Below are 25,380 nucleotides of genomic sequence, written 5' to 3' on the forward strand. Positions count from 1 at the left end.
TGCAGCACTGGAAGGTGATCCAGGTCAGGTAAAAGAATGGCCGGAATAGTCGTCTGCAGGTTTCGATTCATAAGGAGCTGTGCCGGAGACATACCGCTGGACAGAGGGATTGCCCTGTACGCCAGAAGAGCAAGATTAAATTCCGAAGTGGAGTCTGCAGCCTTGCAGAGCATTTGCTTCACAATATAGACCCCTTTTTCGACCTTCCCATTAGATTGCAGGTAATGCGGTCTCAAGGTTATGTGCTGGAACTGGTATTGCCTTGCGAAGTTGGACCATTCTTGACTATAAAAGCAGGGACCGTTGTCGCTCATAACCGTGAGTGGGATACCATGCCTGCCAAATCCAGCAGCCCTTGCTGCGCACTTCGAACGCATCTGCGTTGGAACTGGGATTGCTGGCCCCCTATCGGAGGTGCAGACCTGTACAAGGCCGCATTATGGCCAGGCTTCTTGCAGTTGAGGCAGCGTCTGCCTCTTGCAGGGCATTGCCGCGTTAAATGGGCGGTGTCGCAGTTGGGGCACGTCATCATGTTGGCGTCGTGACGCTCCATGCGTCGTCGCACAGGCGCAGTGCGGTCTTCAGCCGCTTTGTTCTCCCGACCGGTGGTGCACATGCATGGTACCACTGGAAAAGCGCGCGAAATGGCCGCCTTCGTCGGTGCTCAGGCGCCGCATTTGGGCGATGGCCTGTACACACTCAGCCTCGTGGGAGGCAAGTTGGTCCTCCTCTGCCGACTTAAGGCGGGAATAGCGACTTTTCGATTGTTCATGGACTTTGCACGCCTTGATGGCTACTGGCAGGGTCATATCTTTTATTTTTAGGAGCTGCTCCGGCAGGGCGTCAGAGTGGACACCAAACACGATCTGATACCTGGTGAGGGAGTCAGCGGTGTCACCGTAGTTGCAGGATTGTGCTAGAATGCGCAGATGAGTGAGCAAAGACTGGAAAGGATCATCCTTACCCTGAAGGCACTGCTGGAAGACATAACACTCGGAGCTTTCATTGCTTTCGACTTCACAGTGACTGTCGAATTTGGCTAAGACGGTCTGGAACTTGGTCTTGTCCTCACCGTCGGCAAAAGTGAGCGAATTGAAGATTTGGATGGCCTGGTCCTCTGCAGTTGATTGTAGCAGTGCGATTTTTTGGGCATCGGACGCACTTTTGAGGCCCGAGGCCTCAATGTGTAGACTGAATTTCTGCTTGAAGACGCGCCAGTTGGCGCCAAGATTTCTGGAGATCTGGAGTTGTGAAAATGCCTGGATCTGTTCCATGCCGCGGGAAGGCAGTTGCTGGTCGTCAGTGAATTTTCGAAGGTAAATCACTCCTGGTATCATGTAGTATTATTCACCCTGGGGTAACACGGACTGCAACACGATGCACATAAACGACAAAGCACACACCAAACGTAGTCGTTGGTTCAATAAGATTTATTGAACTTCAGTAACAAAGCACACAGCTGCCTGTGGGTTGACTCTCCACTACTCCAAGTAAACTAACTCTAACTATCTAGACCAGGCTAGGTCTGATCCATGTGTAGAAGGTGTTGAATGCTTCATACACCCCGACTGTCACTACAGTTGTCACCAGTGGAAAAAGACAGAGTGCTGATGCCTCATGTGTTTTATAGTTGGAAGCCCTCCCTCTGGTGTTCTGTCTGGTGATTGGTTGTGTTCTATTCTGTATGTTGATTGGCTCACCTGGGTGTCTGTCACTGCCTGCTTTTACCTCATGATGTGCATGGGTTCATAATATGACAGTAGCCACCAGTAAGAAGTTGCACAATAATAACACTCTTTAACTAAACATTGCAAATCAGCAAATATTGCCATTTTTAACCTTATAATGGAGGGAAGGTCACAGATGAAACAATTGATGATGATTGTGCCCAGGACACTGGACTGGGGAACATCTGCAGCAATGTATTTGAGTTAAGATGATTGTCACACGTCTGTATACGAGTGGGAATGAAAGGAAGCAGCATATAATGATATTACTGGCAGAAAGATTATTATATTTACATATTGTTACACCACCAACTAGTGTTAGTACTGGACAAGTCAGATCCTAGGATGGAACCCAGCTTGATAGATCCAAACTTTTATTTTTTTCTTTAGGAGGTGTGGATGGACAGAGCCACAGGACAGCTGATGAACTTTAACAAAATGAATAAAACATTTATTAAACAAGGAAAGATTAAGTACAGTGCACAATTCCTTCAGTCCAACTTTACCTTTACAGATTTGGAAGGATAGCACAAGGCACAAACTTTATCTTGTATTCTTATTGCAATATCCCATATGGGTCAAAGAACAAAGAAAAAGTACAGCACAGGAACAGGCCCTTGGCCCTCCAAGCCAGTGCCGATCATGCTGCCCATCTAAACTAAAATCTTCTACACTTCCTGGGTCCATATCCCACTATTCCCATCCTATTCATGTATTTGTCAAGATGCCCCTGAAATGTCACTATCGTCCTTACTTCCACCACCTCCTCCAGCAGCAAGTTCCAGGCACCTACTACCCTCTGTGTAAAAAACGTGCCTCGTACATCTTCTCTAAACCTTACCCCCCCCCCGCACCCTAAACCTATGCCCCCGAGTAATTGTCCCCTCTACCCGGAGAAAAAGCCTCTGACTATCCACTCTGTCTATGCCCCTCAATTTTGTAGACCTCTATCAGGTCGCCCCTCAACCTCCTTCGTTCCAGTGAGAACAAACCAAGTTTATTCAACCGCTTCTCATAACTAATGCCCTCCATACCAGGCAACATCCTGGTAAATCACTTCTGCACCCTCTCTAAAGCCTCCACATCCTTCTGGTAGTGTGGCGACCAGAATTGAACACTATACTCAAAGTGTGGCCGAAACAAAGGTTCTATACAGCTGCAACGTGACTTGCCAATGTTTATACTCAATGCCCCGGCCAATGAAGACAATGTAGCTTGTGTGCTACATTTGGACGCTGGTCTAAGGGTATCCTATATTATATTATATTATATTACCCACTGTTATATTTTAAATAAATGACTCATCTAAAATATATATATATTACTCTTGAATCCACCAGGATGATAAAATGACTAATAATCTTCTTGTTGAAAGATGAACTATTCAATGAGTAATAAAATAATAACCTGCGAGTCCTTTTACTCAATACTAAACTAACAATAAAGAATTAAAGTACAATGCAGATAACTATATTACTGTAAACGATTATAACAAACTAGTTGGAACTTCTCTCACTCTAGCTATTCTATGTCTTGCTTGTTCACTGTTCTGAATCACTTCTTCATGTCATCTGACTTAGAAAAGTTGGGAACTCAGTTCTTATAGTATCTGACTGTGAGCCATCTAGTGTTGAAATGACTGTACTACATTTACATATATTGATATCTGAATATCACTACAGTGGGTAATTTTTTTGAAGCACAGAATCAGAGAACAAAGAACAGTTCCTGCCAAGACACAGGCAGTAAAAGAATTTGAACTCTCCCAGGGGCAGTCTTTGTTGTACTGTAAGCAATGATGCGCAGCAGAAATAAATCACCATATGGGGAAAACATTTGACAGAACTAGTTAATTGGGCAGGATGTATGAACCTCTAGAATCTTAGATCTCCATACTGTTGTGACCTGAGGGTGACAGAGAATAGTCAAGGTATGTCTTACTGGTGGATTGGAGTGATTGTCCAAATTTGGGACTGTTCCTTTAATGCTACATATCTGCCAGAAGCATGTTGCAAATTAAGACATATTTTGATTGCATTAGTTAGTTGGTTCATGCAAAAGTACTTTCACTAAAGCTACTTAAACCCTTTAGAACCTATAGCAGCATCTGGTTCCCAGCTCGAAATCAGAGAGCTATATATGGAAGGTGGGTTTTGTGCATGGCTCCTTTTAACCATGCAAATGAGGAGTTTCCAGAAAATGGGTGTTTTAGCTTGCTCTACCCACTTCAAATCCATTTCCCACTTGGTGATAAAACAAGTCCCTGTTCTCTTTGGGTAAGTACAATACCTTGCAACATTGCAGAATTTGTGTAGAAGTTAAAAGGGACAGCCTGAATCGCATATTCCTCAATATTTAGACTATTCAACTTTTCCCACATTAGTACTGATTTTCCTGTTCCAGCATTTCCTGCTAACATTATTGGCCGACCAAAATCTAGTATTAGATCAATGAAATAACGTAGGCGAATGGTCTCGGTTGTATGTACGAAGGCAGCCTGTGTCACAAGAAATTACAATTAGGAAATACACTTACTAAACAGCATTGCAATACAATCTGCATGTTTAAGTTGCTTATATTTTTCAGTTAATAACTTAATTCCATTTTGCAGAATCCATTCTCAAAAACAAAGCTCAAGAAAAACTGGAAATAGGGGCGGCATGTGGCACAGTGGTTAGCATTGATACCTATGGCACGGGTTTGAATCTCGGCCCTGGATCACTGTCTGTGTGGAGTTTGCATTCTCCTCGTGTCTGCATGGGTTTTGCCCCCACAACCAAGAGATGTGCAGGTTAGGTGCTATTCTGCCTTATGCATGAAGCAGTAAACATCTAAATCTATTTAATTAAGTTTTGGTCCTACTTTCTAGACCATTTGTTGGTCCACTACTGTGCTGAGCTTCACTACATCAACAAGACACCATGTATATATTTCAATGCATTTCCTATTAATTAAGGGTTTATTTTGAAGTAGTAAAACCAGGTAAAAGTCAAAGATTTGATGGAAATTGGAAAATATTGATGAATTTTACAATGCAAAAAAGGAAATCAAATGCAAACATTTACAATTGTTACAAATGAAAATCTGACGTCATGATGAGTAATTCTGGACACGGGTCTGGGAGTAAAGCCATTGAGTGGGAGAGATGCAATTCAATTGGAAAATGGCCAGCGGCACGAGCAATTGAGTAAAGCGGAAGCAAAACAATGAGACTCGAGTTGAAACATGGCTTGTGTGGGGCCAGTATTCTGTGAACCAGAAATTGAAAACAGCAAGGACCAGGCTCTCAAGTAAACAGAAGTGAAGCCAGCAGTAGAAGTATTTCCATGGGCCAAAGCCAGATGCAAATGTTAAATGCAGTCTTAGTTGTCAATAACATAATGAAAAAGTGCTGTACTATTGTTTGATTATATATATATTGTGTTAGTTGAAATTACATCACTTCACCTTACAACCATTAATAGAAATGGAATTTAAAAATGTAAAATTTTTCTCAGTTTTATTATTCTTACACAAATATATGGCGACCTTCAGATGGGCAACATATTAGTTGCAAAATTGACCTCTCCCAATTTTAATGCTATCAGTCATTTGTGTGAGGTTTAGAAGAACGCCAAATAGCCACATATGCTTGATTTGTCATTCAATGAGATCATGGCTGATCTGAGGCCTAACTTGATATAGCCTCACCACCACCTTTCTCAACTCCTCCACTGTTGCTAAATTATCAGATTAATTAGCTGACATTCAGGGCTGGATGAGCAGAAAGTTCCTTAAATTAAACATCGAGAAGACTCAAGCCATCAAGCTTGAGCTTTTGGCTTTTATGGACACAATAGGCTGAAGGACCTCCTTCAATACCATGGATCGTTCGACATTTCTATGTTTTGTACTGCAGAAATGGAGCTACACCGAAAAGGAGAGAGAGAGAGAGAGAGAGAGAGAGAGAGAGAACGTTCCAACAGAAGAATCATTAACTGTCACTTGAGGCCTGACCACCAATGCCTTGATGCTGGTCCTAAGTTGTATGTATTGATTGTATTGTTACTTCCCAAATCCTTACTCCTCTTTCCCACAATTCCACGCTTGACTCCGTTCATTGTGTGACTGTGACCATGGAAAACTAACTGTAGCTCATGTTATTGAACCATTCTGCACACAACTGACCATGCCATTCTCCTCCTCTGCCTCTTCTTTGTGCAGCCTAGTCACCACATTCTGCCGCCTGTTCGGGTACACTGGAGGGAGAATTCAGAATGTCCAATCTACCTAACAAGCATGTCATTTGGGAATTGTGGGAGGAAACCGGAGCACCCGGAGGAAACCCATGCAGACACAGGGAGAACGTACAGACTCCGCGCAGTCAATGACCCAAGATTTCAGTCAAGAAGATGCCAACACGGAGAACGGCCCGAGATTCGCAGATACAGAGCTCGAGAAACTGCTGGATGCCATGGAGGAGAGGCAAGGCACCCTGGTCCCAATGGTGGGAGGCGGCTGCCTCCTGCCGATGTCAACCGGGCTTGGGCCCAGGGGACGGAGGCCATGAGTGTTGTGGGCCCCACCGCATGGACCGTGCAGCAGTGTACAAAGAAGCTGACGCAGTTAGTTCATTGGGAAGGACTGACTACGCTGACTATAATCCAAACTTATTTCATGAATATTTGCTGGTTCCCTCTGTATGAATATGTGGAATGGTGAAATGATGACCCTGTGCACTGTGTGGGGCTTCAATGTTTTGTCATGTCTAGTTGAATATATAAAATATCTTTTTGGAACTGGTGTCTTCATACATTTTTTATTTCTGTTACTACAGGGTAAAATAATTCATGATTGGCTCCTACAAAGGTACAGACAGTTCTGAAATCAGAGAGGAGGATGTTACAGTCTGTTACCGGTGTGGCTGGAGTTGAGGGAGATATGTTCTTGCGCACGCCTGAATATCTTATCCTGAACTTTCGTGGTTGTTGCGAGAAATCATCACATGGGAAGGTGTGCACCATTTTACCATGTGTTCATGGCCTTATCCTCCTCACCCTTGTTCTCTGGTAATACATTTGGAGGTGCCAAGTTGAGTTTAGTGATTGCCCTGGACCAACAGTATTGTTGTTCCAGAGTCCTCCTCTGGGGCATACCATTCCAGTGGTTTTGTTGTGTTGTTAAAATGGAAAAAAGGTCAAGAAAAAAGGAATCTGTCAAATGCTCTCAGAGCTGGCCTCCCATCTCCCACACTATATAAATGCACTTACCCAAACGCACACCAAGACTGGTTGTTCCATCAGTCCTGTGCTTCCTGATATACATTGACCACTGGTATGACAATGTCAGTTTAATTTCTCATCCTCATTTTCAAATACCACTCTAGCCTCAGCCCTCCCCATCTCTATAACAGTCTCCAGCCCTCTGATCCACCATCCCCTTTTATGGCCTATTTTAACCTTTGGACCTTTGGTGGCCATGCTTGCAATTGCTTTGGTTTTCAGCTTTGGAATTCCCTGACCATGGGCTGGATTCTCCGACCCCCCGCCGGGTCGGAGAATCGCCGGGGGCCGGCGTCAATCCCGCCCCCGCCGTGTCCTGAATTCTCCGCCACCAGAGATTCAACGTGGGCGGGAATCGTGCCTCGCCGGTCGGCAGGCCCCTCCCCGGCGATTCTCTAGCCCGAAGTCCCGCCGTTATCAAGCCTCTCCGGTCGGCGGAAATCAAACCACCTACCTGACTGGCGGGAGCAAGGGGCCTGGCCTGCGATCGGCGGGCGGGCCTGTGCCGTGGGAGCACTCTTTTCCTTCCGCCTTCACCATGGTCTTCACCATGGCAGAGGCGGAAGTGACCCCCTCCTCTGCGCATGCGTGGGGATGACGTCAGCAGCCGCTGACGCTCCGGCGCATGCGCGGACATATGCCGGCCGCCGAGGTGCCTTCGGCCCCGGCTGGCGTGGCGCCAAAGGCCGTCCATGGCAGCCGGCGGAGCGCCAACCATGGTGAGGGCTTGGCCCCGAAAGGTGCGGAGACTTCTGCACCTTTGGGGCGGCCCAACATCGGAGTGGTTCACGCCACTCCATCACGCCGGGACCCCCCGCCCCGCCGGTTAGGGGAGAATCCCGGCCCATGTCTCTACCTCTCTTTTGGTCAGATCGATCTTGTCACAAATATTTTTCTTGAACATGCTATTGTTAAACACCTTTTAAAGTTTCTATATGAATTGTTGTTAATATTTTTTAGTGCGGTCTTGTTATATGGGTCATTACCTACAATGCTAATAGCCCACACATATCCGTGATGTCCAATCACATATCAATAGAACTCAGAGATGATTTAGGAAGGAGCCTTGTGTTTTTCTATCCTAGTTTCATAGTGACATAATTGCATATAGTTAATAAAATGTTTAGAATTCCTGGTTGCGTTGTTTCCAGCATGCACCTCAGGACCATTAATTTATTTTTTTTGGAAATATTTTTATTCTCCTTTTTCACAATTTCTCTCCCGAATGTACACCCTCAACAACAAACAATAAATCGACAACAAATATATCAAACCCCATAACAATAACAACGATCTCATCCACCCACTAACCCCCAAACATCAGCTCGCATGTTAACATAAACAAATGACAAAAAAAGGAATCAGGGATTACCCATAGCCATCTTTTTTTTTAAATAAACAATTTTATTGAGGTAGTTTTTGGCTTTATAAACAGTTACAGACATCATCAGAAAGGAAGCAAAAAAGGCAAAAATGTGCAAACATTCACGTACTTTCAATACTTCCATCGTAACATATTGCACAAGCCCGCTCCCCTCCCACCGGTACTACCCGCTATATTTTCCCTCCTACTCTACTCTACCCCCCCCCCCCCCCCCTGCTGACGCTCACTCTCCCACAAAGAAGTCAATAAATGGTTGCCACCTCCGGGTGAACCCCTGCACAGATCCCCTCAAGGCGAACTTAATTTTTTCCATCCCCAGGAAACTCGACATGTCCGCAAGCCACCACTCAGTCTTTGGGGGCTTTGAGTCCCTCCACGCCAATAATATTCGTCGCCGGGCTATCAGGGAAGCAAAGGCCAACACATCAGCCTCTTTCTCCCCCTGGACGCCCGGGTCTTCCGAAACCCCAAAAATTGCCACCCCTGGACTCATCACCACCTTTGTTTTTAGCACCTGGGACATGACCCCCGCAAATCCCTCCCAGCTCAGGGCATGCCCAAAACATGTGAACATGGTTCGTTGGTCCTCCCGCGCACCTAGCGCATTTGTCCTCTATCCCGAAAAATTTGCTCATCCGAGCCACCGTCATATGGGCCTGGTGAACGACCTTAAATTGGATCAGCCCGAGCCTAGCACATGTCGCGGTCGGGTTTACCCTACTCAGGGCCTCTGCCCACAGCCCATCCTCCATTTCCCCACCTATCTCGTCCTCTCATTTAAGTTTCAGTTCCTCTGTCTGGGACCCTTCCTCCCTCATGAGTATAAACCCGAGACTCTGCCCTCCCCTTCTTCCTTCCTAGAGACTATTCTGTCGAGGATCCCCATTGGCGGGAGGCACGGGAAAGATGGGACCTGTCTACGAACAAAGTCCCGCAACTGTAAGTATCTAAAATCATTTCCCCTTACCAACCCAAATTTCTCCTCCAAGCTCCTCAAACTCGCGAAGCTCCCTTCCAGGAACATATCACCGCACCCGCCTTCCCGCCCCTCTCGCCGCCATAACTCGGAACCCCCCATCCATACTGCCGGGGGCAACCGATGGTTGTCGCAGATTGGCGCCTAGACAGACGCCCCCATCTCCCCCACATGCCTCCTCCACTGCCCCATATCCGCAGGGTCGCCACCACTACCGGGCTGGTTGGTGTACTTGGCCGGCGGCAGCGGTAGAGGAGCCGTGACCAGGGCTGCCAAACTGGGGCCCCTGCACGAAGCCGCCTCTACCCGCTCCCAAATAGACCCTGTACCCACCATCCAACTTCCTTATCATAGCGATGTTGGCGCCCAGTAATAATTGACCAGACTCGGCAAGCCAGCCCCCCTCGCTGCGGTTCCTCTCCAAAATCGCCTTCTTCACCCGCGGAGACTTTCCCGCCCAGACAAAGCTCATGATCAGCCCGTTAACTCTTTTGAAGAAGGACTGTGGGATAAAGATCGGGAGGCACTGAAAAATAAACAAAAATCGAGGGAGGATTGTCATCTTTACAGTCTGCACCCTCCCTGCCAGCGACAGCGGGAGTGCATCCCATCTCCGAAACTCTCCCTTCATTTGCTCCACCACCCTGGCCAAATTTAACTTATGCAGCCTGCCCCAGTCTCGTGCCACCTGGATTCCCAAATACCGGAAATTTTCCTCAACTAGCCTAAACGGTAGCCCTCTCAATCTGTTCTCCTGGCCCCTTGCCTGAACCACAAACATTTCACTCTTGACCGTATTTAATTTGTATCCTGAGAACTGGCCGAACTCCCTCAGCATTCCCAGTATAGTTCCCATCCCGGCCACTGGGTCCGACACGTACAGGAGCAGGTCGTCTGCATAAAGAGAAACCCTGTGTTCAACCCCGCCCCTCACCATCCCCTTCCAACCCTCTACGGCTCTCAGCGCAATCGCCAGCGGCTCTATGGCCAGCGCAAACAGCAGCGGGGAGAGCGGGCAGCCCTGCCTGGTCCCTCGGTACAACCTAAAGTACTCCGACACTTCTCTGTTGGTCCTGACGCTGGCCCTCGGGGCCTGATATAATAATTTGATCCAATCCACCAATCCCTCCCCGAACCCAAACCGTCCGAGCACCTCCCATAGATAGTCCCACTCCACCTGGTCAAAGGCCTTCTCGGCGTCCATTGCCACCACTACCTCCACCTCTCTACCCGCCGGGGGCATCATTATCACATTGAGCAATCTCCTCAGATTGGCCGCCAGCTGCCTACCTTTCACGAACCCAGTTTGATCCTCCCCAATCACCTCCGGTACACAGTCCTCCATTCTACCCGCCAGTACCTTTGCCAGGAGCTTGGCGTCTACATTAATCAGGGAGATTGGCCTGCAGGACCCGCACACCTCCGGGTCTTTACCCCGCTTCAATATCAGAGATATGGTGGCTTGTGACATTGTCGGCGGCAGGGTCCCTCTGTCCCTTGCCTCATTGAAAACCCTCGCCAAGACCGGGCCCACCAGCTCGGAGAACTTCCTATAAAACTCTACTGGGTATCCATCCGGCCCCGGGGACTTCCCCGACTGCATGGCCTTTAGGCCCCCCAATACCTCCTCTACTCTAATTGGGGCCCCCAGCTCTTCCACTCGCCCCCTCCCCCCCAACTGTTGGGAATGTTAACCCGTCCAGAAACCTTTTCATCCCCTCCGGTTCTTCCGGCGGCTCCGAAGTATACAGCTTACGATAGAAGTCCCGGAATACCCTATTCAATTCTGCCGGATCCTCCACTTTGCGCCCCCCCTCGTCCCTCACTCTACCTATTTCCCTGGCCGCCTGCCTCCTCCTGAGTTGCTGCGCTAACAGTCTGCTGGCCTTTTCCCCATACTCGTACACCACTCCCCTCGCCTTCCTAAGCTGTTCCACGGCCCTGCTCGTGGATAGTGCCCCCACCTCCGCCTGTAGTCTCTGCCTCTCCCTGAGTAAAACCTCCCCCGGGGACTCCGCGCGCTCTTCATCTATCCGACCCATTTCCCTGACCAATCTATCCATCTCTGCCCGGTCTGCCTTGGCTCTGTGGGCCCCAATTGAAATCAGCTCCCCCCGCACTACTGCCTTTAGCGCCTCCCACACGGTCGCCGCTGAGACCTCCCCAGTGTCATTCACCTGCAGGTAATTTTTTATACATTTCCGAAGCCTCTCGCAGATCCCCTCCTCCGACAGCAGTCCCACATCAAGCCTCCATTGCGGGCGTTGATAGCTCGCTCCCCCGAACTGCAGGTCCACCCAATGCGGGGCATGGTCTGAAATGGTAATTGCTGAGTATTCAGTGTTCTTTACCTCCCCCATACAGTCCCCTGCTTAGTACAAAGAAATCTATCCTGGAATATACTTTGTGGACGTGCGAGTAAAACGAGTAGCCCCTTCCTGTTGGCTGTCCCTCTCTCCAGGGGTCCACTGCCCCCATTTGCTCCATAAGCCCTTTCAGCTCCCTTGCCATTGCTGAGAGTCTACCCGTTCTGGGACACGACCGATCCAAAGTCGGGTCAGGACCATGTTAAAGTCCCCTCCCATTATTAGCCTGCGAGAATCCAAGTCCGGGATCTTCCCCAGCACTCTTTTAATGAAGTCCACGTCATCCCAGTTCGGGGCATATATATTCACCAGCACCACTCTTCTCCCCTCCAGTCTGCCCCGTACCATCAGGTATCTGCCCCCCCTGTCTGCGGATATGCCCTCTGCCTCAAATTGCACGCGCTTGTTGATCAGGATTGCCACCCCTCTGGACTTCGAGTCCAAGTCAGAGTGGAAGACCTGGCTAATCCAGCCCTTCCTTAGCCTGGTCTGGTCTGACACTTTCAGATGTGTCTCCTGCAACATAATTACGTCCGCCCTCAGGGCCCGCAAGTGCGCGAACACCCGCGCCCTCTTAACCGGCCCATTCAGTCCCTTAACGTTCCAGGTGATCAGCCTGGTCAGGGGGCACATCCCACCCCCCCCCCCCCCCCCCACCCACCCCACCGGTCAGCCATAGCCTTTCTCGGGCCGGCCCCTGACCCGTGCGTCGCGCCATTCCTGGCCCGCCCTTTGGCTGCCTCCATCCTCGACCTCCTTTCCAGTGCCTTCAAGTCCCTCTCCCATCAGCAGAACAACCCCCCCCTCCCCTAACCCCCTCCCCCGATACCCCCACCCCTGCCATCTACTGGCTGTAACTTCCCCCCCCCCCATCTGGACTTCCTTGATAGCCAAATACTGCTAGCCCGGTGACTCAACACTCCGGCGCCTTCCTGTCCCATTCCCCTTGTTTCCCCCGTCCCCTCCCCACCCACTGGGGCAAGCCGGCTCCAGTGTCCTCCGCGAGCTGCACAAAAAAGCACAAACCAGCCCAAAACAGGAAAAAAAAAAGAAAAAAAACCACAGAAAAAAAGAGAAAAGCACATAATGTCCATGAACAAAGGAAAGAGTCCCTCAAATGTTCCACTTGGCCCCCTTGGACCAGCAAACCGTTGAGCAGCAGTCCAGGCACATTCGGCGTTCTTCCCACAAGAAATCCTAGGGCCCTAACTCGCGTCCTTGGGGCCTCCTTTCGGGACCAGCCCCAGGTCCCTCACAAAATCCATCGCTTCTTCGGGCTCGGAGAAGTAGTGGTGTTGACCCTGGTGCGTGACCCATAGCTGAGCTGGGAACAGCAGACCAAACTTCACGTGCTTCTTGAACAGCACCTCCTTGACATTCTTAAAGACTGCTCGCCGCCGAGCCACCTCCTGGCTTAGGTCCTGATAAATGCGGAGAACACTGTTGTTCCACGTGCTGCTCCTGGCGCTCTTTGCCCACTGCAGCACCCGCTCCTTGTCCACGAACCTGTGGAACCTAATCACCATCGGGCGGGGGGGGGGTCCGCCGGCCGCCCCTGCCTTGCCTCACTCTGTGTGCCCCCTCCAGCTCCAGCGGTCGCGGAAAGGCTTCGGCCCCCATCAGCTGCTTCAGCAGGTCTGCTACAAACGCTGCAGCATCAGCTCCCTCCGCCCCCTCCGGGAGGCCGACCATCCTCAGATTGTTCCTGCGGACTCTATTCTCCAGCTCCTCCACTCTGTCCAGCAGTCTTCTCTGCCGCTCTTTCAGGCCGTCCACTTCTAGCGCTGCAAACCGTTTGCGCATCCGCCTGCTCCTCCACCGCCTCTCCCAGCTCCTAACTTAACATCCTGGGCGTCCAGCCTCTGGTTCAGCTGATCCACTGCTTTCTGGATTGGGTCCAAGCTGTCCCGCTTCAGCGCTTCAAAACTGGACTTCATTACCTGGAGCATGTTATCCAGCGCCAGCTGGATTGCTGAGTCCGGGGTCCGTTTGTCCGCCATCTTAGGTCCCAGGTAATTTTCTTCAGGTCCTTGTCTCTGTCCCTTTTTCTCCTTCTTCTTCTGCCTTCTGGAATCCCGCTGTTCCATGTGCCGCAGCCCACTCCTCAGCGCCTTCGCTGCCGCTTTCCTTCGCCCAGCTCCTTGAATTTTACCTCCTGGGCATCTGAAGTGGGTCCAAGCTGTCCCTCCTCAGCAACTCCAAACTTTTTTTTTCCTTTGTCCTGGAGGAAGGAAGGTCCGTGGGTCCGCCGTCTTACCCTTCAGGCCAGCTTCCTCCTTGCCTCCGTCTCTGTCTCTCTCTCTTTCTTCCTCACCTGCTGGCCTCTCACACTTCCATCTGCTGCAGCCCACTCTCCTCTTTTGTTCCCGGCAGCCTTTTTGCCGCCCCCCTGGTCCCGTTATCGCGGGGAATCAGCTGTTCAGCCCCGCCGGAGTGAGAGCCCACCGAATGTGCGGCTCACTCGTACATCGCCGCCACCGGAAGTCCCCATAGCCATCTTTAACATACATAGCCCCCCTCCCCCCCCAGCCCACCCACCCATCCATCCCCCCCCCAACTAATGTTCGATGTTATCCAGTTCTTGAAAGTGCATAATAAATAGTGCCCATGACTTGTAGAACCCCTCCGAGCTTCCCCTCAGTTCGAACTTAACCTTCTCAAGGGTCAAGTATTCCAACAGGTCCCCCCGCCACGCCAGGGCGCAGGGTGGAGAGTCCGCTCTCCATCTCAGCAGGATCTGCCTTTGGCCGATCAACGAGGCAAAGGCTATGATATCTGCCTCCGCACCCGTTTCCAACCCTGGCTGGTCCGACACCCCGAACATGGCCTCCCGGAGACCCGGGTCTAGTTTCACGCGCACCACCTTGGAAATTACCCTAAACACCACCTTCCAGTAATCCCCTAGCTTTGGACAGGACCAAAACATATGAACGTGATTAGCAGCCCCCCCCCCCCCCCCCCCCCCCCGCAATGTTCACACACATCATCTACCCCTTCGGCTCATCCTCGCCCTCGTGAGGTGTGCTCTGTACATCACCTTCAGCTGTATCAGCCCCAACCTCACACACGAGGTGGAGGCATTTACTCTCCGGAGCACCTCACACCAGACCCCCTCGTCTATAACCTCTCCCAACTCTTCCTCCCACTTTGCTTTGATCCCCTCCAGTGGTGCCTTACCCTTTTCCAACATAGCTCCGTATACCGCTGACACTGTCCCCTTCTCCAGTCCCCTTGCTGCCAGCACCTCCTCCAACAACGTGGAAGCCGGTTCCTCCGGGAAGCTTTGCATCTCCTTCCTGGCAAAGTCCCGAACCTGCATATATCTAAACACTTCTCCCTGCTCCAGCCCATACTTCGTTTCCAGCTCCTTCAATCCTGCAAATCGACCCCGAAGAAACAAATCTTTTAGGGTCTTAATCCCCTTCTCTTCCCATTTCCGAAAGCTTCCGTCCCACCTCCCTGGCTCAAATCTGTGGTTCTCCCGAATTGGCATTTTCCTTGACCCTGCCCCGAACCCGAAGTGTTGGCGAAACTGCCTCCAGATTTTCAATGAAGCTATTATTACCAGACTCCCTGAGTATTTCCCCGGAGCTATCGGGAGCGGGGCCGTTGCTAGTGCTTTCAGCCCCGACCCCCTGCACAAACTCTCCTCCATTCTGACCCACTGGGAATCAACCTCTCTGACCCAGCTCCGCACCTTCTCCACATTCGCTGCCCAGTAGTAGTACATCAGGTTCGGGAGACCCAAACCCCCTGCCTGCCTTCCCCTCTGTAGCAGCACCTTCCTCACTCTGGCCACCTTCCCTCCCCATATGAACGAGGTAATTCTTCCCTCAATAACCCTAAAAAAAGACGTTGGCAGGAAAATCGGTAGGCATTGAAAAATAAACAGAAATCACGGCAACACATTCATTTTAACCGCCTGTACCCGACCCGCCAGTGACAGAGGGAGACCATCCCGCCTTGCCAGATCGGCTTTCACTCTCCCCGCCAAACTAGTGATGTTGTATCTTCCCCACTCCCGGGCAACCTGCACCCCCAAATACCTAAAGTGGATCCCTGCCCTACAGAATGGCAGCCCCCCCACCCCCGGCCGAGACACCACAAAATACTCACTCTTGTCCAAGTTCAGCTTGTACCCAGAGAAAAACCCAAATAACTGCAGTAACTCCAATATTCCTCCTAGCGACGCACTCGATTCCGACACATACAGCAGCAAGTCGTCGGCATACAAGGACACCCTATGCTCTATCCCCACCCCCCCCGCACTATTCCTTTCCATGCTCCCGAACTTCTTAATGCGTTGGCCAACGGCTCAATCGCATCTGCAAACAGTAGGGGGGGAAATAGGACATCTCTGCCTCGTCCCATGGTGGAGAGAAAAGTATCTCGAACTGATATTGTTCGTGCGGACACTCTCCTTCGGCTCCTTATATAATAACTTTACCCAGTTCACAAATCTTGGCCCAATCCCAAACCGCTACAGCACTGCCATCGGGTACCCCCATTCTACCCGATCAAACGCCTTCTCAGCATCCAATGCCATAACCACCTCTGTTTCCTTCCCTTCCGCAGGTACCATAACGACATTCAAAACCCTCCTCAGGATTTTTATGATGATAATTTGTCGATGTAAACTTTTTAAATGCTGTGTGCATTAAGTTATTAGAGATTTCTTCAATTATTTAACATTAAATTTCTTGCACCAAACTCCTCGATAATTATAGCCTGTTCCACCTTGCTGGGTTTTCCCTCTTCATTTAACTATTCACAAGACCTGCATCCCATTTATGTATTTTTATGCTGTTTAACTATTTCTTGTATCCACCATAAGCACATCACGGGTCATTCTATTTCTTTTCTTGGTTCCTCTTTCCCTTCTAAGTGCCTATTTTAAATGTTGTTTATTTGAATGTATGTTCCCATCTCCCTCTGTGAACCTGGAAAGTTGTCAGAAACGGAAGGTCATATTTCACTGACTCCAAGCAAAGGGGCTGGAGTAGCAAGCTGCATCAGGATGGCTGATTGGAACCTGCAACTCACTGGAATTATTTTAATGATGCCCAAAGTTTAGGATGTTTCTCAGCTATGACATTGCATTATGCCTCATATGAAGTTATGGTTCCACCGAGTAGGTGGAGATCAGCTCATTCAGATGAATGATTAAAACCTGCAGCTTTTATGGTTGGTGTGACTCAGTACTATATTACATTTGCATAAAATCTTGGAGGTGGTACACCAAGGAAGATATTCAATGATTACTAATAAAAAAAATATTGTTTAATTAAGTACCTGGAGTGGTAAATCTGAATCCAATTCAAATGAAGGTACCTTTTCTGTCCAAGGCATAAATCTCTTTGATTCAGAATCAATGTAGTAGTCAAAGACAGTACCTTGGGATGGGAACTTGACAGATTTAAATTCATTCACCCACCATTTGCTGAACTCGACACGATAATCCACCAACTGGAAAAAATATTGTCCATTTCAAAAAATGTGTAATTTCATGACTTTCAGTAAACATATAGATTAATAGGTTTATTCCAATATTCAAAGTTTGAGTATTTAACAAGCAAATTATAAACACCTCCACGATCAGATTTTAAAATCACATTTATATAGCAAATAGAAATAGGACTGTGAAACAGTGTCTCCTTACATTTTGAGTAATATGGGCACCATAGATAAAGATCTTTCATTCCATGAATTAAGTTCAACTCACTAATACAGTCAGGAATTGTTGGCATCATATGCAAGAAACACAGTCTTCATTTGAAAATTTGGATGTGCACAGGGCCATCAAGTGCACTTGGCATTGAACTGATTCCATAGGAGCAGAAATATTGTCAATTTTTGTGCCTATAGGCATGCACTGGCCTGTTTAGGCCCCAAGAATTATTTTAGTTAATGATCATTGATTCCACAACTAATTCTCTATTGTCTATTCATTACAGCCTCTTATTGACTGTATGCCCATATTAAATTGCCAGAAGTTACAACCCTTTTTCATGAATTCAAGTGGCTACTTCTCAATGTTTGGTTGCACTTCAGCCCCATGCTTCTGATTAGTATCAACTGGTGATGAGGGGTGAGGAGGAATGAGGACCTGCTTGGAAGCCTGCTCCTGGACCTGGCCAAGTGGCCATCAACAGGTCAAGGGGGCCATTTGTGCAATATCCTTCTTACAGGGTGGGAATGCTTGCCTCCTCCGTGCTCCTTGTGGAGTACGGGCTCTCCTGCTAGGAGTGGGATATGTCAATTACCTAGAGTATGAGGTTGGTCAGTAAAGCATCAACTGAGGAAGTACCGGGTAGGCATCTGCCGGAGAGTGTAAATGAAACTTAGTTTTTATTTTTACTCGGTTTGGACGCCAGCCTCCTTATTAATGTCTGCACCTTCCATGCTATGTTTGCATACATTTGGCCCTAGAGAGGGAGCACATGATGTAGACTGGTATGGTTCAGGCCTTAGAACATACAGTGCAGAAGGAAGCCATTCGGCCCATCGAGTCTGCACCGACCCAGTTAAGCCCTCACTTCCACCCTATCTCCGTAACCCAATAACCCCTCCTAACTTTTTTTTGGACACTAAGGCCAATTTAGCATGACCAATCCACCTAACCTGCACGTCTTTGGACTGTGGGAGGAAACCGGAGCACCCGGAGGAAACCCACGCAGACACGGGGAGAACATGCAGACTCCACACAGACAGTGACCCAGCGGAATCGAACCTGGGACCCTGGCACTGTGAAGCCACAGTGCTATCCACTTGTGCTACCGTGGTGCATGGCCGTGGTGCTCAATCCCCTCTCTGCCCCCCACAAGCCACAAACAAACTTTTGGCGCCATGTTCACGCCAGCAGCAACCAGGTGTGGTTGCCACTGGCGTGAACAGGTCGGGAATGGCAGGCCGCTCAGCCCATCCGGACCGGAGAATCGCCGGTTTTGGGGGGGGGGGGGGACACGCCATTTTGAGGGGGGGGGGGAAAGAGAATCGCGGGGGGGGGGGACCAGAGCGGCCCTCCCGCGATTCTCCCACCCGGCCTGGGCAGCGGAGAATCGCGCCCTTTGGCTGCCCAATAACTAGTCACTGCAACTAATGGACACCACAGGGACGAGAGTGCAGCATTTGCTCCAATAACACCATTTTAATTTGATTTGTTAATTCCTTTCAAAAACTTTTGATTTTTTTGTTACTGTGTCCATCAGCGGCTGTCACCCCCACTAGAACATAGAACAGTACAGCACAGAACAGGCCCTTCGGCCCTCGATGTTGTGCCGAGCAATGATCACCCTACTTAAACCCACGTAACCCGTATACCCGTAACCCAACAATCCCCCCCATTAACCTTACACTACGGGCAATTTTAGCATGGCCAATCCACCTAACCCGCACATCTTTGGACTGTGGGAGGAAACCGGAGCACCTGGAGGAAACCCCCGCACACACGGGGAGGACGTGCAGACTCCACACAGACAGTGACCCAGCCGGGAATCGAACCTGGGACCCTGGAGCTGTGAAGCATTGATGCTAACCACCATGCTACCGTGAGGCCCCTTTAGTTTATTCTATTCAAAAGATAATATAAAACTGCTACTGGGCAGCCTCCATGCTATTTGCTTCACAACTGAGCTTTTATTGTACTTCTATACTTTTTATTTCCCCCTTTGGTGCATTATCTCATTGTACCTCCTGTTATGGCACCGTGGGCTAGTGCGCAGTTAATTACAGCTCTACTTAACCCAATGTGACAACACAGTTGAAATTAACTCTTAATTAAAAAAATACAGAAGTCCCAAGTCTTTGGGCGGAATTCTCCACAACGCCCGACGCCGTCGTGAAACCCGGAGTGTTTCACGACGGCGTCGGAGGCCGCTCCTCGCCCCCCATTCTCCCCCCCCCCCCCCCGGGGGGCTAGGAGCGGCGTTCCGGAAATCTCGGCCGCCGGGCCTTGACGCTGGCCGTGGTGCTCAATCCCGCACCCCCCCCCCCAAAGCCGGGCCTTGACGCGCCGAGAATTACGTGGTCGGCGGCGCCTAATGACGGCAGCCGCGCATGCGCGGTTGCCGTCTTCCCTTCCGCTGCCCCGCAAGATGTTGCAGCTTGATCTTGCGGGGCGGCGGGAGGGAAAGAGTGCGTCCCTTGGAGACGGCAGCCCGACGATCGGTGGGCACCGATCGCGGGCCAGTCCCCCCCACCCCCCTGTCGAGCATGGCCGTGGTGCTCAATCCCCTCTCCGCCCCCCACAAGCCACAAACAAACTTTTGGCGCCATGTTCACGCCAGCAGCGACCAGGTGTGGTTGCCGCTGGCGTGAACAGGTCGGGAATGGCAGGCCGCTCGGCCCATCCGGACCGGAGAATCGCCGGTTTTGGGGGGGGGGGGGGGGACACGCCATTTTGAGGGGGGGAAAAAGAGAATCGCGGGGGGGGACCAGAGCGGCCCTCCCGCGATTCTCCCACCCGGCCTGGGCAGCGGAGAATCGCGCCCTTTGGCTGCCCAATAACTAGTCACCAATTTGTAAATTTAAACATAATTAACTTTATTAATAATAACTATAAATAAATAGGCAACAGCTACGACTGGTTAACGACTATCGAATTTCTAATTCCCCTCTTTAACTTACCCCAGAGAGAGAAAAGGGAGAGAAAAGGAGAGAGAGAGAGAAAAAAAAAAAGAGAAGAGAGAAAGAAAAGGAGAAAAAAAGGAGAGGAGAAAAAAAAGAGAAAAAAGAGAGAAAAAAAGGAGAAGAGAGAGAGAGAGAGAGGGAGAGAGAGAAGAGAAGAGAAGAGAAAGAAGGAGAAGAGAAAGAGAAAGGAGAAAAGAGAAAAAGGAGAAGAGAGAAAGGAGAAAAGAGAGAGAAGAGAAAGATAAGAGAAGAGAAAAAGAGAGAAAAGAGAAAAGAAAGAGAGAGAGACAAAAGAGAGACAAAAGAAGAGACAAAAGAAGAGACAAAAGAAGAGACAAAAGAAGAGACAAAAGGAGAGAAAAGAGAGAGTGAAAAGAGAGAGAGAAAAGAGAGAGAGAAAAGAGAGAGAGAAAAGAGAGAGAGAAAAGAGAGAGAGAAAAGAGAGAGAGAGAGAGAGAAAAAAGAGAGAAAAAAGGAGAGAGAGAGAGAGAGAGAGAGAAAAAGAGAGAGAGAGAACGAACGAGCGAGAAAGAAAGCCAGCAAGCAAGCATCTGTTGCCGCACAGAATACAGTCCCTGGCCAATCCATTGGCTACCAGCCAATTCGAACAGAATCCCATCAATCTCTCAGGTCTTGAGTGACATAAAGTCTGTGTTCTTCTGTTTAAAAATCTAAATCTTCACAGCACAGTGTACCATTTTGCAACTTGAGTTCCTCACTTCCCCTGCTCGATTTCAAGATCAAGATTTCATTAAAGATCCATGGACCAAAAATGACAAAGTAAAAGAAAGAGGAAATACACTCCAACAACAGCACTGCCACAAATTGTTAACCTGCTATCACAATACACAACACAGATCTGACAATTAGAAATGACTTTAGATGCAATTTACATGCTTGGCCCTTTAAATAATACGAACCCAACACTGACCCTTTTAGAGTGACATGAAAATATATTGTCTGCATTGTGTAATATTAGGGTAGCACTCCTCAGTGGCTTCCAGCACATGTTGGGGTGTATGTCCTTTCTCAAGTGGGCAGGCTGCATAGGAAACAGTTAGTTGCACAGGGTGCCCCAGCTGGGGGCATCTACAGTGCAGCTGTGGAGATGAAATTCACACCCTGTATTTTTTTGATTTCCCTACACCTTTTCCCTACACCTGGGAATTCCTCTTTATGAATTCAAAATCACCTACATGTCACCAATTTCCAAATCCAAACCTGAAGAGAAAACCTCCATCAAAATTTAAAAATCTGATTAACTATGTACATAACTATGAACATAGCTGGAAAACCATTCATCGAAAGGGAACATTTTTTTTTGTTCTGGAGTAAGGATTTTATGCATTCCTTTTAAGATTGCAAAGAACAATTCAATTAACTTCCATACATTTGTAAGATGACGTCTGATATAATAGTTTCAAAGTTTTAACAAAAATAGAAGAGATGCAGAACCTGATTCATGGTAAAATGTACAAAAAATCAATCAAAATATATCTCACAAACTTGAAATACTGACAACTTAAAACACGTCCAGGTCTTACCTGGTCTTGGAACATAGTACCTCCAAAACCCCAAACACAAGTAAACACAAAGTACAGTTCATAGAGTTCCTTGGGAGAGTCAGCGGGTGCATTGACAGGGGTCAGAAGACACTCCATCAGGTAAAGAACTGTCTGCACCATGGTAATCTCTGGAATTGGAGTAATCTTTTTAAATCCTGTACGTAACTTTTCAAGACAGGTAGGCAAGTATTTATCAAATAATATCAGAAGATTTGCCTTTTCTGATTGTACTTCACGGCTTTCAATCCAGCTAGCTACCACACTAAAGGAGAAGAGAGGAAAACAGCACATATATCATATAATTTGTCTCTATTGTACAATTTGTAGACAATTTCAGGATAAAAATATGCAACTTACGGGTTCCAGCCAAGATCAGCTGGGGTTGATGTAAAGTATTCCTGCTCGAGACACTGTAGCCGGTGTGGCTGTTCTCAGGTGGCTAATTTCAAACAGCAAACGCATTGTTGGGTTCAGTGGAATTCGCTCATTGCTAGCAAGTGTTAGCACCTTTATATAACAAGTTAAATTAAAAGTTAAATAATTGCTAATCTGTCTGAAACAGAAAACAATGACTTATTTAGTGTTTGATAATAATTTTCCCTTAATATACATGTTATATATATTCAACATAAATGGATTAATTCCTACAATCCAAATCAGATGACTGTGTACAGACAAGGACCATTGAGAAACCTCTCTATTTATACTTAATTCATAATCTTTATTTTTGTCACAAGTAGACTTACATTAACTCTGTAATAAAGTTACTGTGAAAAGCCCCTAGTCGCCACACTCCAGCACCTGTTCGGGTACATTGAGGGAGAATTCAGAATATCTAATTCACCTAATAAGCACATCTTTCAGGATTTGTGCGAAGGAAACAGACACAGGGAGAACATGCAGACCGCATAGACAGTGACCGAAGCTGGGGATCAAACCAGGGACCTTGGCACTGTGAATAAATAGTGCTAACCACTGTGCTGCCCAGCTAATAAGTCAGACTCTGCTAGAGTTCAGAACCAGTTTAAGCTCGCTACCTAATTAACTAAATACAGCTGCTCTCAGAGAGCTTGTATATCCCAATTTCAGACTGGAATGGCCATAACTTATCTCTTAACTCAAACAGTGATTTTTAGCTAATTGCTAAATTGAAGGAAAAATTAGTCCTGAGAGAGAAATTAACCCTTAAAACTCCCTCACTCACAAAGCTCCTGCTTTTTTCACACACTGTGCAGATAAGCAGCTTTGAGACAACCCTCCTTTTATACTTTCTGAAAAAAGTCTATGACTAAAGATGAGATTGCGTAGTACTTGGAAGTGCAAAATTATACAATATAATAAATAACCAACATCCACATCCCCCTGCCCTTCCCCTCCTCACATCCTGCCTCTCACCCATTTTTAACTCTGTTATCTCCCCCCTCCCCTGCTTTTCTCCTCTGCTTACACCTCAGTACTCCTTAATGTCAATGAATGGCTTCAAACCTCCGGTCGAACCCATCAACCGACCCTCTCAAAGCAATCATTTCCAACCTCAGGAATTCCGCCAGGTCACTCACCCACACCATTGCTGTTGGCGGCTCCGAGTCCCTCTGCCCAAGCAAAATCCGACTCCAAATTATCAGGGAGGCAAATACCAAGACATCAGCGTCCCTCACCCCCTAGACTTCTGGATCCTCCGACAGGCCAAACATCGCTACCTCTGGGCTCGGGGCCACCTTTACCCCCATCACCTCGGATGTTACATCCTCAAACCCTTGCCAGAACCGCTTTAGCTTCGACATGCCCGAAACATATGGACATGGCTCGTACGCCTCCCCACGCACCGTGCACACGTCTTCTCTAGTTCCTCAAAGAACCTACTCATGGACAGCACAGTGGCGCAGTGGGTTAGCCCTGCAGCCTCACGGTGCCGGGGCCCCAGATTCAATCCCGGCTCTGGATCACTGTCCGTGTGGAGTTTGCACATTCTCCCCGTGTTTGCGTGGGTTTCACCCCCACAACCCAAAGATGTGCAGAGTAGGTGAATTGGCCGTGCTAAATTGCCCCTTAATTGGAAAAAATGAATTGGGTACTCTAAATTTATTTTAAAAAAACAGAACTTACTCATCCTTGCCACCATTATCTGCTTCCTGTGGACTACTTTAAACTGGATAAGACTGAGTTTTGCACACAATGAGGACACAGTCACCCTCTAGCTCCTCCTCTCACTTCTGTTTAACATCTCCTATCGTGGCTCCTTCCTATTCCATCAACTCCTTGTAAACCTTGGACACCTTCCCTCCCCTGCTCACTCACTTGACAACATGTTACCTTGCAGCCCCAGAGGCAGTAACCCGGGTAAGGAAAGCACCTCCCTCCTTACAAAGTCTCGGACATGTAAGTACCTAAAAACATTCCCCCTGGGCAGCTCATATTCCTCCTCCAGGTCACCTGAATTCACAAAGCTGCCCCTACGAACAGATCCCCAAACCGCTCAATGGGCACCTGCCACCACCCCATCACATCCAGCTTCTCCCGGTGCAAACTTATGGTTATCACAAATTGGTGCTCATACTGAGGCACCCTCCAGACTCAAGTGCTGCCTCTACTGCCCCGTACCCTTAAGGTTGACACCATCACCGGGCTTAAAGAATGCTTGGCTGCCGAGAATGGCAGAGACACTGTCAACAGTGCCTTAAGCTTGTTCCCCAACGAGAAGCCACCTCTATTCCCCCTGCTACCGACAAACCACCCCCACTACCCATTTCCTGACCATAGCGATGTTAGAGGCCAGTAGTAATCATTGTATTTAGCAATGCCAACCCTCCCCCTGCTCGAAAAAAACCCTCTTGATCCTAGGCTGTGAGAGTTGTAGGGGGCAAATATCTGGCAGGCCGGGTCCGCATGCGGCTGGCGGCATGTTGGTACGGCGCGAACTGCTGCAGGTCGCCGCCATTGCACATGCGGTGCCACGGACCCGGCAATTCTCTGTCCGTATCTGCAGATAACCTGGCGCGGCAGCTAGCCCCCCACCGGGTGGAGCATCAGTGTGGGGGCAACGCTGACTTTTTGATCGTAAGACTAGACACATGCTCCGGACACAGCCTCAAAATCTGAGAATCCAGCCCCCTGTGTTTTTGTGAAAAGCATCCAATTTGAATTCATATTTGCTTTATTTATCAAGCTGAATTGAAATGTCGACTAACCTTGTTTGTCATCCATCACAGTATTAAGAGACTCAATCCACATAGGATCTATGTCACACCATCAAGTATAATCCATTTGGTCCATCGTGTGAAATATTGGCAAGGTCACGCATGATAGTTGAGAAAAGTCCTAAAGTTACAAACAAAACACAGATTAAATATAAACTTTGTTCTTTCTTATGAATTTGCATTTTATTATTTATGCCACAATCCTGAGTATTAAAAAGTTTCTAACAGCTAAATAGAATGAGCTGCAGTTAAATATTTTATCATATACTGTTGAAT

General features: G+C 48.4%; 1 protein-coding gene across 1 annotated transcript in view; it reads right to left on the reverse strand.

The window, feature by feature from the left end:
* LOC119953684 (dynein heavy chain 17, axonemal-like) overlaps positions 1–25,380 on the reverse strand; it is an 821,504-nt gene that overhangs the window by 267,822 nt on the left and 528,302 nt on the right. The window contains 8 exon segments of the mRNA XM_038778213.1: positions 4,017–4,224; positions 17,007–17,180; positions 21,887–22,169; positions 22,265–22,287; positions 22,289–22,418; positions 25,101–25,150; positions 25,153–25,172; positions 25,175–25,225. Coding sequence (XP_038634141.1) covers positions 4,017–4,224; positions 17,007–17,180; positions 21,887–22,169; positions 22,265–22,287; positions 22,289–22,418; positions 25,101–25,150; positions 25,153–25,172; positions 25,175–25,225 — 939 coding nt within the window.

The sequence above is a fragment of the Scyliorhinus canicula genome, chromosome 18 (genome assembly GCF_902713615.1).
Source record: "Scyliorhinus canicula chromosome 18, sScyCan1.1, whole genome shotgun sequence".
NCBI lineage: Eukaryota > Metazoa > Chordata > Chondrichthyes > Carcharhiniformes > Scyliorhinidae > Scyliorhinus > Scyliorhinus canicula.